The 13,459-nt window shown below is 40.6% G+C and overlaps 1 protein-coding gene across 2 annotated transcripts in view; it reads left to right on the top strand.

Moving 5' to 3' along the window:
- Positions 1 to 13,459, top strand: part of PCSK2 (proprotein convertase subtilisin/kexin type 2) — a 182,672-nt gene that overhangs the window by 123,077 nt on the left and 46,136 nt on the right. For both annotated transcript variants that reach the window (XM_065401063.1, XM_065401064.1), the window contains one exon: positions 12,193 to 12,269. In XM_065401063.1, coding sequence (XP_065257135.1) covers positions 12,193 to 12,269 — 77 coding nt within the window. The remainder of the gene's footprint in view (positions 1 to 12,192; positions 12,270 to 13,459) is intronic.

Genomic DNA, 13,459 nt, shown 5'->3' on the forward strand with positions numbered 1-13,459 from the left:
AAAGCAGACTGTAATTCAAAAATATCTCGATACTGAAACTCCAAATGTGTTTTATTAATTGTAACTCATTTTGGAGTTAGTTGTTCAAGCTTCAGTATTTGCACATCCAAAAATTCCATGAAGTCGCCATAGGATTTATAAACTTCTGATAGATCTTGAAGGGTTTGTAAATTCTGTAAGCCAAATAGTTTTTAGTAAAAGTAGATTAAAAACTTGGCAAGCTATGCCTAGGTAGTTTATAAACTGCAAACAAAGTAGCTCTGATCCAAGGTTATTATCACTATGGCTGCCAATCTGCCATCTTGGAAACTTTGTAGGCTTGCCAATTTCAGTTGGATGTATCCCTGGAGGTTTCATTTCCTGACATGATCTTTAATTAAAGATTACTCTTTAATTCCTGGAGATTCCAGGACAATCCTGGTGGGTTGGCAACCCTAAAACTTTGTCTCGCTTGTGACACTAGGATTGCCCCTTCTTCCAACACCAGTGTCCTGTTCTGACATCAGCATTGTGCTTCTGCAGAGTAGTGGTGGTGATACAGAGTCTAGGTATACACTAAGTGTAACTTTGTTTTATTTACACATAAACAGTCCACAAGGTGGTCAAACAGCGTGCAGGGCAATCCCTTCTTTCAGCAACCTCAGCCCAGCACCAGTGCCCAATACCCAAGGAACTCCTCTGCCTCAATTATTGACTCTCTATTTGGAGGTGCAGGCAGAGAGCAAAATTTCCTGTTGTCCACTCAACTCCTTCTACCCACAACCTTGCATAAACAAAACTAACAACTCAGCATATCTTCCCAAGACTATTCATGCGCAAAGAAAAAGAACCTGTAAGACTATGTTTAACAGTGTCATCTAACTTCTACTATAATACATTATTATTATTAATTTTATTTTAGACATTAAGGCTAGATTCTGCCACTTTTATCTAAGGAGTAAAAGGCTACTCTGCATGAATAGTGCTTGTAGAGTGTAGCCCTCATTTAGCAAACTTTCGGTTTTTTTGCTTGTTTGCTTGCTTGCTTGCTTTTAACTATAGTATTCTGTCAAAATCCTTTTTTTTGAAGTTTGGAAATATGTAGGCCTACATTTTCAAAAGTGACTAGTGATTTTAAGTGCTTCAGTTTTGGGTATCGAAGCTGAGACCCCTTAAAAGGGCCCACTTTTCATGAGTGGGTGTCTCTAGTTAGGCAGCCAAAATCAATAGTCACTTTTAAAAGTTAGACCGTATACTTTCATTCTATCTTAGCAAAGTTTTGTTTTTCTGGGCATGTACTCACAAATGTGAATGAAATATTGCGAAGAAAATCCAGCCTTCTCAGTTTAAAAACACAGCCAGTGCAGAGGAAAATTACTGAGATGGGAAACTGCGAAGCAATCAAAAGAAAATTGCAATTATTACTAATGCTTATGCTTTTATAAAAAACAAGATTTTCAGTTACGACATGAAAAAACACTGGCTTGTAAGAAGAAAATAAATTAAATAAATACAGACTAATAGTCACTTTCTTGCAAGTGCTTCCTAAGCAGAATCAAATAGGAAATATCTGGTTAAAAGGTTTTTATGGTTCCAGTATAACAGATTATTCAAGTTTATCAAATACTATAAATTCAGGACGGTTCTGCTGGCATGAAAGAGAGATGTGAAGGGAACATTTTTCTCTGCACTTGGCCAAAACATAAGTAATAATACAATAGGGTATTTATAAGTACTGAGCACTGAGAGTTTGGGAAAACAACTCTACTATATACACGCCTTTCTTTTAGAGAAACTAAAGTGACAACCTATCCAACCCTTAACAACAAATCATAGATATTAATGATTTTTGCTCATTAGTTGCAGGAAATTTGATGTCCAGAGAAGTGAAATACACTGTAGTTATTAATGATGGGAATATATAGAGAAAACCAAATTCTGCTCACAGTTACTGTAGTCACAAAGGAGATGTATCTGTCAGTAAGATTAAATCTAGCAGAATTTAGCTCGGAATCTACAAGAATAAAAGATCTAGGTTTTGATTTCCATTTCCCCATTCACACTGATATTATGGGCCTTATTCTGAGTCAATTTACATCCAATCTCATTTAAATTATGAGTGATTCCACTACATCAATGCAGTTTCACTGGTGTAAATGAGGTCAAGATGAAGCACCATTACTTTAGTGCTCATGGCTGCCATCCAGACAAATCTATCCATTGATCAGACACAGCATTAGTAGGAGCAGTTTATGCTTCCTTCATGCTGCTGTACCAATGTGGCTCTGCACGGTTCCAGAGGAATCATCATGGGAGGTCATATGATAGCTGTCTCCCTGCCCATTCCAACCTTAGCCGCTACTGAAATTGTGAAGAAGGGTAACCAAGGGGACAGCTGCAGTTGTGCTTTTGTGATGTGGACAATTTTCTTCTGCAATTGGACTCAGGCTGTCATCTCATTCCAGAGAGGCCTAATTTTTAAAAGAGTATGGCTGGTATTTTCAAAGGAGTCTAAGGGAGTTATGTGCCACCTGTTGTTGCCTCTCAGTAATTTCTGTGGAGAAGGCTGCTAGGTCTTTGCAGGTAGAACTGCTGGGTTCTGAAGTTAAGGGCAAGCATTCTGTGCTCACATGGTTTGGAGTACTGCAGTGGGGAAAGCTTTAGCAGTTTGTGTGGCCGAGAAGTAGGGAGTTCATGGTTATTTTCCCATGGCTGAGGGTTGTAAGAATTTCTCGTTCCTGACACTATCTGCAAAAAAATGTCATATAAATTATGGGCCAGTCTCTCAGCTGGGAATTGGTGAAGCTTCATAGAAATCAATGGGGTTATGCTGATCTACACCAGCTGAGAATTTGGCCCTATGTATTTCTGTGAAATAATTAGAGTTTGGAAGGTTATCTGGGGATACAGGTCTTGTTTGTGAGGATGCACCCATGTTGAAGAGCTTCATCTGACAATGTTGCTCATGTAGGTTTACTGGCCATGTCTTCAGGGAAAGTAGGGAAGAAATTAGTGAAAAGGAGATATAATAAGAAACTACATGACATTCTAGTGCTGAGTAGAAATGAAGAGGAGAGTTTGCACTTCACAAATTGATCTAAAGGGCAGAAGAACACAATCTATGCTTCCTTCAATGAAGCAGTTCTGTAAAACAGCTGCCTTTAGAATATTATTTTAACAAAGATAAACAGAAATGTTGACAGTACAAGTTGTTTTCTTACCTATACAAGACAAGAAAATACAGAAGAGTCAAAGCACTATAGGACATAGGCCAGAGCAAATAAGATCAGCATCCTGATACAAAATCATACAAAGTCAGTGATTTGTTTTTAAACAGTTTATCCCACTTGCTACCTACTTCCTCAGATAGGTTTCTAACCTAATACAGACTTGTTTGATTTGAGGAAATTAATGCAAGAACTGTCTTGAGGCTATCTCTCAAATTCCTATTACTATGATGTTACCCAGAATGTTGTTATCCGCTCCAGTTAAACTAAGATGTCCTTGTGACTGCGGACTAAAGCTCTGTGCAGAAAGAGAATTCCATTTCATGGAGGATTTTGAGTCTCAGAGCTTGTGAGGCACAGCTCCCACAGCTTTCAGGCTCCTGGTTCCCCATCGGCCAGCCAGGAAGCCTGGGGAGCCCCGTTCCACAGTAGCCACCTAAGCTGCAAAGGAGCCAAGGATTTGGGAGCTTAGTTTCTTGGAATCCAGGGCTTCCAGACTCTTGGCTCCCCATCAGACTGCCAGGTGGGTGTTGAAAAACCAGTCAGGCAAGCCAAGGAACCAGGTAGGTTCAAACTATCTCCACTCAACGTTCCAATTTCAATTAACTGGTGTTCCCAATGGAAAAACATTCTGACCAGCTCTGCTGCAGACAACAAATGCATTTCCTAACTAAGGAAATCCATGTCTCCACTCCAAATTTGGTTTGCAAGAATACAAGAATGAAGAGAAATGTGATATTGTTTGTGTAACCCTTCTGTCTAGTGGAGTTAGCAGTGACAAGGGCCGAGTTCAATATCTAAGAGTTCTTTTAACAATACAACACAGAAGCAGCTCAAGCCCCCACCCAGTAACCTGGGAAAATTACACACCACTCCGGGCACCTCTAAGAGGCAATACTTCCCCTCTCATAAGTACTCAGTCTGAGTATAGAGAAGAAAACTTTTAATAAAAAGGGGGAAAGAACTTGGCATTAATTTGGGGGAAATGCTACAAGCATGATTCGCAAGCATGTCCCACATGCTGGCCTAAGGCTTAACCATTAGACCGGGCTATCAGTTATTTCAGCTCTGGTGGATCCATAACAAAACAAAAGACGCCCAGTTGAGTCTAATCAGCTCTGTTATTAAACAGTGGAGAGGGAAAGGGTCAAATGATGTCTAGGACTGTTTGTTTGGGCAGAGACCACACCACCAGGTACAAGCACCTGTCCCCACCCACTCTCCTCTCCACTCGCCCTTGGCCCCCTTACGCCTTGCTTAGAGAGTGCAGTTTCCTTGAGAGTGACTGTCCTCAATCAGGGCATGCCAAGCATAGTTCTGCTGCCTCCACTCACACAACAAGGACAACAACCTTTCATCACCCCAGCACCCAACATCAAAGTGACTTGCAATCCGACACCAGCCAAAAGTGATCATTTGGGCAAAACAGCTCCATCATGCTGTGCACCTAGGCAGAGTAGGTGTCACACCTACTGTGTGTGTCTGTGCAAACAAAGTCAGTTCCTGAAGTCTTTCACCCCAGCTCATCACCAGATGTCAGGGGAGAGCTCATTCAGACCCTGCTTACATCTGTGGATGTCTGTGCAAAACACAACATGTGGCAAGCCGGAGTCCTACTCCACTAATCTTGTCCAATGTTTTATTTTATTTTAAACTGCTTAATTCTTAGAGCAGCTGTTCCAGTTGGAAGCTTTGCGGACTGTTGCTTTGCATTCTGAAATCATGGTTGCACCTTGTACTGTACTGTCAGTAATTAGTGAGCTCCGAGAACAGGCAGTATGCAATATATCATCACCCTGGGAGGAGAAGTAGAATCCCTGAGGCAACACTGAATAGCTGGATCAGCAGTAGAGAAGAATCAATAGGTCTGTGAGCTTGGGTGCTAACCAAGGGCCGGCATATCCTATTCTTTTCAAATGCCTTTCCAATCTATTATAATCTGGCTCCTTTCAAAGAGAGCAGGATTGGATTTCTACACTTTCAGTATTAGAAGTCTGGCTGGTTTTATCTAATTGAGAATCTTCTCCTTTTATGATGTACCTATAACTAATAAGTACAGGGGCTTCTTATATTGCTAGAAGCAAACTATTGTATTCACAGGCAAGGAATTTTTGAAGATGATTTGTCACTTTATTGATGTGTTCTGGCTGTCGGCAGTGTCTGAAAACTCAGACTGTGCTGGGCCAGCAGTATTCCATCAGTCACATTTCAGCCCAAACTAAATCACTTGTATGTACAAACCTGTAGTATGCTGCAAATAGTTAGGGGTTTGTTTCTTAATGTGCTGGAGATGAACACAGGGAACTTACATTAACTGTGATGGGAATTTTGTATACAAGTTATCGGGCTCCATACATGAATAAATGAATACAATTCTATAGCCTGGGATATACAGGGGGCCAGACTAGAAGATCTAATGAGTCCCTTCTGGGCTTAAAACCTATGAAACTAGGCGCCTGACACCACAAGGAGCATGTTAGTGAGTGAATAGATTTTTTTTTTCCCCCTGCGTTCACAGGATTTCATCTTTCCCTCTTGCTTTCTGGAGTCGGTGCAGGGAATTCCCTTTCTTTTTGAATGTTGTGTTAGTAAATGTTGTTCTCATGGAAGATACCAGATAGAACTGAAAAGCAAAGTCCTCATTTTATCCACAGAATGATGTGGTATGAACCCATGAAAGATTCAAGTATCAGGAGGTAGCCGTGTTAGTCTGTATCCACAAAAACAACAAGGTGGCACCTTAAAGACTAACAGATTTATTTGGGCATAAGCTTTCGTGGGTAAAAAAATCTCACTTCTTCAAATGCATGGAGTGAAAATTACAGATGCAGGCATTATATAATGACACATGAAGAGAAGGGAGTCAACACTGATTCTCCACTTGTGAGGTAACTCCCTTCTCTTCATGTGTCATTATATAATGCCTGCATCTGTAATTTTCACTCCATGCATTTGAAGAAGTGAGATTTTTTTACCCACGAAAGCTTATGCCCAAATAAATCTGTTAGTCTTTAAGGTGCCACTGGACTCCTTGTTATTTCCATGAAAGATTGGCATCTTCCTGCCAAGATACCTCACATTTATCAGGGGGGCCATCCCTAGCGAGAAGAAGGGGATTTACTCCCCTGGCCTACTCAGTCTTAGACCTTATTCATTGAGGATGCTAGTGAGGGTGCCAATTAGTATCAATTGCGATGGTGCTTCTGTAATTGGGGGTGGGGGAAAGAAAGAGAGAGAGATTTATGTAGGTGAGGCACATGGCCTGGTGCATAGAGCACTGTACTGCAGGAGACCTGGGTTCTATTCCTGGCTCTGCCACTGGCCTGCCAGGTTGACCTGGTACAAGTCACTTCACCTCTCTGTGTCTGTTTCCCTGTCTGTAAAATGAATATAATGATACCCACTGAAGAAAAGAACTATACAATAGCTAGGTATAATTATTGCCTCATTTAAACGAGTTCTGGCAGCCCATCTGTTGTCCTGTTGGGGATAGGCTTTGCCACCTTCATCCCTTTCTGGGGAGAAGGGGGACCACACACTCCTACCACTCTTAGGCCGGATCTCTGGGCTGCAGCCCCCCTGTTTCCCAACCATGTTAACCCAACAGATCCAATTGGGTTTGACACATGCAAGGCCTTTACCTCCATGAGCCTGTGACAGCTCATGATTCAATGATTAAAATGATTCAAAACCAACTTCTTCAAAACAAAGCATTATTTGTTCACACAGAGGTCCGTAGCACACAGAGCAAAGGGTTAATACAAGAAAGGCCTGTACGCATGGGACTCACCGACACCAGAATCTTTCCTTGAATGCTTTTGTATGTTCCCTTGACCCCAGTTATCTCCATGCTTGCTACAGTTTGAGTCTCTCACCGTCACTGTGTCTTTGTCAGTCTTTCCCCACCAAGGCAGCTGCTGACAACCCACTACAGCCGCCTTCTTCCTTAAGCTGACACCTTTGAGGCTTTAGTATCCCCTTTGATCTTAGGCTGATGCCTGGGAAAAGTAAACTTGGCCAGCCTGGCTGAAGCCTAGCAGAGACATTGCCCAGTCCATAGCTTCCCCCACTGTTCCCTAAGGAGACTTATCTGTCATTGTTTCATTTCATGTTTGCTTCCCCCGCATCAACCTCCTCTGATTTAATGCTATTCTATCAGGAAAATATCATCAGGCAGGAAAATATCATACAGGTAAACTAAGGTTATAAAAAATAATACACAGAACTCCCTCATTCTCCACACTAGAAACCACCAACAAAATGAAATAAAATATCCACAATCTCTGTGGGTGACAGAGGGGATAACTCAGTTTCTACACACGTCCAGGCCTGCCCAGGGGTCCATGCTATATATCTAGCTAGGTCTCTATAAAGTCACCCATCCCTGTAGCATCTGACTGCCTTCTGTCCCATATACATGAAAACAAAGAGCTATGTTTGTTCCAAAGAGGAACAGTCTTTTAAAAGAAATTGTGTTGCTCACGTAAAGTCATGTGATCATGTTCTGACAAAAGAAAATACAAGAAATTAAAGATGGGACAATCCTAGCCTGATTTTGACAGTCTCAATCAAGGATCACTGGGTTCAAGTCAATGTTCTATACACACAGAACAAGGACAAAGAGCAATGGCCCAGAGCTAACACCAAATTGCACTGCACCCCAGACAGGCTGACAACCTGGTGTCCATTTGCTGATACCTGTACACCTAATTGCAAATAACAGTGCTGGACCAAAATAAATGGTGTTTATAATGTTCACCTGTACAAATTAACTACCTCTGCATTTACATTTAAAATGAACTGTATACCTAATTAGCATATTTCCTATGCATCTATTTATAGATGCCTTTTAAAATGTAAATAAAAGGTTACCAGGGCTCTGAGAAATTTTCATGCCAGAACTGTTTGCAGCAAGAACCCAGGGGGATTTTTTGAATAGTCTTGAAACAAACACAAGGCAAATGTTTCAGCTGGCAAATAGGGGAAGCCTTCCCCATATCAACACTGTTTTGGTGCCATTGTTTGTGTGTTTTTCAGTGAGGCATTTTGCCCTCAGTTATATTCCCCTAAGCAAAGAATACACTGTTTGCTTTTCCATCTCATGAAGAATTTATCCTCTGTACTTAAGATCTTATGTACAACAACTGAATTATTTATTTCCACTGTACAGCTTTGAACAGTACTCACAAGCAATTTGTCAAAGACATTACACACCATTATTTAGGCTTAGTGTTTCTTTGTCTTTTGGTCAGTATAGGAGTCAAGAGAGAAAACTGGAAGTTACAGGACCAGTTCCATAGGGGATTGTACCCATATAAGGGAGCAAAGAACTGAACACTATGTTAAAAAATCTTTATATGTATTTTTAAAGCCCAAGAAACTGTGGACCAAAGTCATCCTTAATCAAATACCATAGATGAATTTAGTCTACTATTAATGAGAGGCATATCTTTTAACGTTTGCCTCCTGGACTGTCATATAAGTGTAGGAAAAATTCTTGAATTAAATAGGAAAACATAGCTGCTTATGCATTGCTCTTTAGAGGCCTATAAAACCATGTAAAATATCAGGAAGTGTTCATTATTATTCAAGATACACAATCATTGCTAAACAGCATATGAAATAATTGGTTTAGTATTTTCCATATGTAACAGAATAACTGTTATACAATAGAAGGGTTTGCCACAAGAAAATACAGGGCAACTGTATGAAAAAGGCAAGTCAAAGCTTTTATGTAATTTATTTTTTTGTTTTTATTCGTAGGCCAAAATCATATCTTTGTATATGAACTTTTGTGTGATTTATTGCTTGATAGCGTGTTACTTTCTGATCAAATGCTACGTGGTAGCATCTTATTAGCATAAGGGTTGCAGGATGTTAGGAACCAAGCTAGAGATGGGCTTTAAAATACAGGACAAGTAGTCTCTCCATGCAATAACAATGGATAAATTTTTGAGTCTACTGTTTATAATAATATCAAGTTGGGCTCATCAAATATTTTCTGCCAAAACCGTTTTTTGATAGGAAAATTGGGTTTTTGATTAAATGAACTTTTAGGGGGAAAGTGTCTGCTTTCTCTGGCTTGTTTTTTAATCAAAAAACTGTACTCCCCAAAATGGAAGTTTTCAGTTCTTGGATGAAAACTAAAGTACGTAGCTGAAACTGAAAGGCACGCAAACTACAGCTCCCATGAGGCTCTGAAGCAGCATAGGTTTTTCGACAAAATATTTTGATTTTTGAGTTTTCATCAAAAAGTCAAAATATTCCATGAAAATAAATCCTATTTTCTGACCAGCTCTAATATAAAGTACTTTGTACAGTGTCAGAAGGATTTTATTTCTTAAAGGCTACAGAAGGCTTGCTGTTTTCAAGAAAGGGCCTGAAGAAAAGGAAGAGGGAACTAAATACTTGAATCTGTAGTTATTTTCTTAGTCTTCCTAATTCTGCTTTTTGTGGACTATGCTGACGGTTTCTTAGAAAATACTCTGTTTCTGTGAATGCAGTACTCTAGTGGGTAACCCAAAATAAGGTAGATCAGAGAGAGGGAATTTTGCAAGGTGTCTTTCTTTAAAAGGAATTTTTTTTCCTGAAATTGATGCTTTGTTTGATTGAACATAGAGGAGAGCTACAGTCTGTAGGGTGGGTTGGATTGTTTTCTGAAGCAATTTGCCCATCCCTACTTTGAATATATAGTGATATAATTATATATCTTGAAGGACCTTCCATCCCTTCTTTCTTTGGACAAACTGTCTGATACTGACACCAAGAGCAGCTGATGAGTATACAAAGGGTGTCTGCATGTCTAATTCCTTCCTGACAAATTAGCCACATGTAATTTCCTTTGGGTTTAGCAGGTGGGGAGTGGATTGAATCTACCCACACCAAGATTGAAATAGCAATTTTCACTAAAGTGAGAATTTTATGGGAAAAAGGTCAGAAATTCTGCACCAAATGAGGAACTGGCAAAGCCCAGAACTCATCAAATTAGGTTTTGAGTGTGAACATACTCGCATTACTGGCTTGGAGAATGAGATTTGAATTAAAATTAGTTACCTCTAGTTTGCCTAAAATCCATGCCATGCAGAATCCATGGCAATAGCATTAGAAACTTCTTTAATTCCTGATTCAAGTGCATTTCTCTCTAGAGGAAACAAACCTAGAAATTGGTACAGAGTGGACTTTAACTCCTAATCAAATTATCCATAGACAGCCAGGATTTTCATTCTGACTTTACCATGCCCAGATAGCTGTCCAGCTGGTCTTACTATAAGTGGACACAGTACGTGTTAATACATGAAAGGACCTGATCTTTTTCTGTTGACTTGTTCACTTCTCTTCGGTGTATTATACAGCAACAGGGAGGGTCAATGGTAAAGCTCCCACTGACTTCAACAGAGCCAGGATTTCATCCTGATACTTTAAGATGGGGTGTTTGAACTGGCAATACATTTTCTCTCTGTCATTTAGACACTTCACCTACGTACTGTTTTGAATTCCTATGGTCTGGCTTTTGCTGCAAAATTGCTGGCAGTAGCCCCTGAAGTTCTCATAGTCATGAAAAGCTTCTTTCACAATTAAATTAAAAAACAGAGAGAACAAAAAAAGTGCCACCGGGGCTAAACAACAAAGTAAAAGAAGCAGTGAGAGACAAAGAGGCATACTGTGTGTAGATGTGGTCACCCCATCTCAAAAAAGATTTATTGGAATTGGAAAAAGTTCAGAAAAGGGCAACAAAAGTGATTAGGGGTATGGAATGGCTGCCATATGAGGAGAGATTAATAAGACTGGGACTTTTCAGCTTGGAAAAGAGATGACTAAGGGAGATATGATAGAGGTCTATAAAATCATGACTGGTGTGGAGAAAATAAATAAGGAAGTGTTATTTACTTCTTTTCATAACACAAGAATCAGGGGTCACCAAATGAAATTAATAGGCAGCAGGTTTAAAAAAAATAAAAGGAAGTATTTCTTCACACAATGCACAGTCAACCTGTGGAACTCCTTGCCAGAGGATGTTGTGAAGACCAAGACTATAACAGGGTTCAAAAAAGAACTAGATAAATTCATGTAGGATAGGTCCATCAATGACTATTAGCCAGGATGGGCAGGGTTGTTGTCCCTAGCCTCTGTTTGCCAGAAGCTGGGAATGGGCAACATGGGATGGATCACTTGATGATTACCTGTTCTGTTCATTCCCTCTGAGACACCTGGCTTTGGCCACTGTCGGAAGACAGGATACTAGCTAGATGGACCTTTGGTCTGACCCAGTATTGCCGTTCTTATGTAAAAACTAAGTTGAGTTTTTAGCTTGAATCTACCTCTCCTCCTAAAGAAAAATTCCACTTATGGACATTTCCTGGTTCTGCCATTGACATGCTGTGTGTCCTTGAGCACTTTACTGATCTGGGCCTCTGTTTCCCCTCCCACCCTTTGTCTGCCTTGTCTATTTAGATGTAAATTCTTCAGGCTCGGGTCTGTCTCTTAATATTTTTTGTACACTGCTTAGCACAATGAGCCCTCCCTCTCAGGTGGGGCCTCTGGGCACCACTCTAATACAAACAACAACAACAACAACAATAATAATAATTAATAATGCCCAACAGTTGTAATACAAATATCTCAAAGCACTGTAAAAGGTGGGTAAATGTTATTATCCCCATTTGGGGGGAACTGAGGCAGAAAGACGTGACATGACTTGCCCATGGTAATCCAGTGACCCAGAGACAGAAGTCGGAATAGTACTAAACACCAGCCCGTGCTGCTTGCATACTACTTTGAGGAAAGTTCATCTCAGACATTTAATGCGGTAACTAATAATAGCTGAGATGTGGTATGTCCAGCATACCAGATATATTAGACGACACTCGGATAAAACAGAACAAAAAGGGGAGTTTATTAACATTGTACAAGTTCCCTCATTCTGCATTCTGTTTTGCTTTGTTGGCCTGTTTTCATGCAGACTCATTGAAATATTTGTGTTTTCCAGAATGCCAAAGCCAGCTATGACTTCAGCAGTAACGATCCCTACCCATATCCCCGCTACACAGATGACTGGTTTAACAGGTAATAGAGCTCAGTCAGCCGTCACTACAGGTATTAGGAAATCCTAAGGCTCTGCTGATAGTTTCAGTGTCTGTCTCTCCACTAAACGATGTGGTTTTCAGCACAGAAGTTGCTGTGTCGCTATCCTCTGAAGATTAGATATTACTGTTTTCACGTTGATTTTTTTTTTATCTAGTGTGTTCTCCTGGGAACCACTTCTATCACTCTGATCAGCTGAGTTATGGTATATAAAGTGTTTGCTACTCCAGAAAGACGAAGGCATACCTGAAATGTTTGTGTAGGTGATAACGATATAATTTTCTGTCTGCTAACTGAAGAAGTCATGATACCCAGGTCTGAATTTATGCTTCATAGCAATTTTTTATTGTTCTCCTTCCTCCATCATCATGTCTCACCCACGGCCTTCATGTTATTTTAAAGGGAGCAATATGGAGGCTGGGATTTTATGAGCAGGGGGGAATCTGTCAGGAAAGGAATTTGAGAACAACTTGAAAATACATGAAAAGTTCCCATAAAGACTTGATGTCACAGTTTGCCACAGTGACCCATGGCCACAATCCCTAACCTCAGGCTACTGCAGCATCAAACGACAAATATCTCACTGAACACAGCAGGGGGTCAATATGGTCATTTACTAATGAGCCTCAGGGGTAGGACAGGTGATGGAGCAGTCTGTATTCCCTCTTCGCCTTCTTTGGTACCACACCCAGGGGAGGTATGCGCAAATCTGGCACTGGAATACATCAGAAGAGGCCTGCCACTCTCCCTGCTGTTACTTCCAAGGTGAGCTTTGCCCTTACTATATACTCAAAGCCTTTAATGGACTTCAAGTACTCTGTCTAGCAGTGGCACCTCCTGCCTTCGTAAGGAATTTGAAAACCGGCTGGAGATCCATTCCATAAGTAAGCAGCGTCTGTTTTCTTAGGGTAGTCCAGAAACAAGTTCCATAACACCTGTGTCTTACTTGGAGAAGGAGCCTTTTCCATGGTTACTGCCTCCCCTGAAGCAACTCCTGAAGCACTGGGACCTTGAGGACCCCCTTTCCTACTGTCCTGTTGGAACCATTCTTTACCCCATGACAGGAGAGGGCGCTATGCGGATCCCTGCACCTCCTACAGTGGTGTTTGTACCTGCACTGGGAATGAAAACATTTCCCATCGTTAAATGCAAAGCACACATTGGCTTTTATA

Source organism: Emys orbicularis, chromosome 3 (genome assembly GCF_028017835.1).
Source record: "Emys orbicularis isolate rEmyOrb1 chromosome 3, rEmyOrb1.hap1, whole genome shotgun sequence".
NCBI classification, from domain to species: domain Eukaryota; kingdom Metazoa; phylum Chordata; order Testudines; family Emydidae; genus Emys; species Emys orbicularis.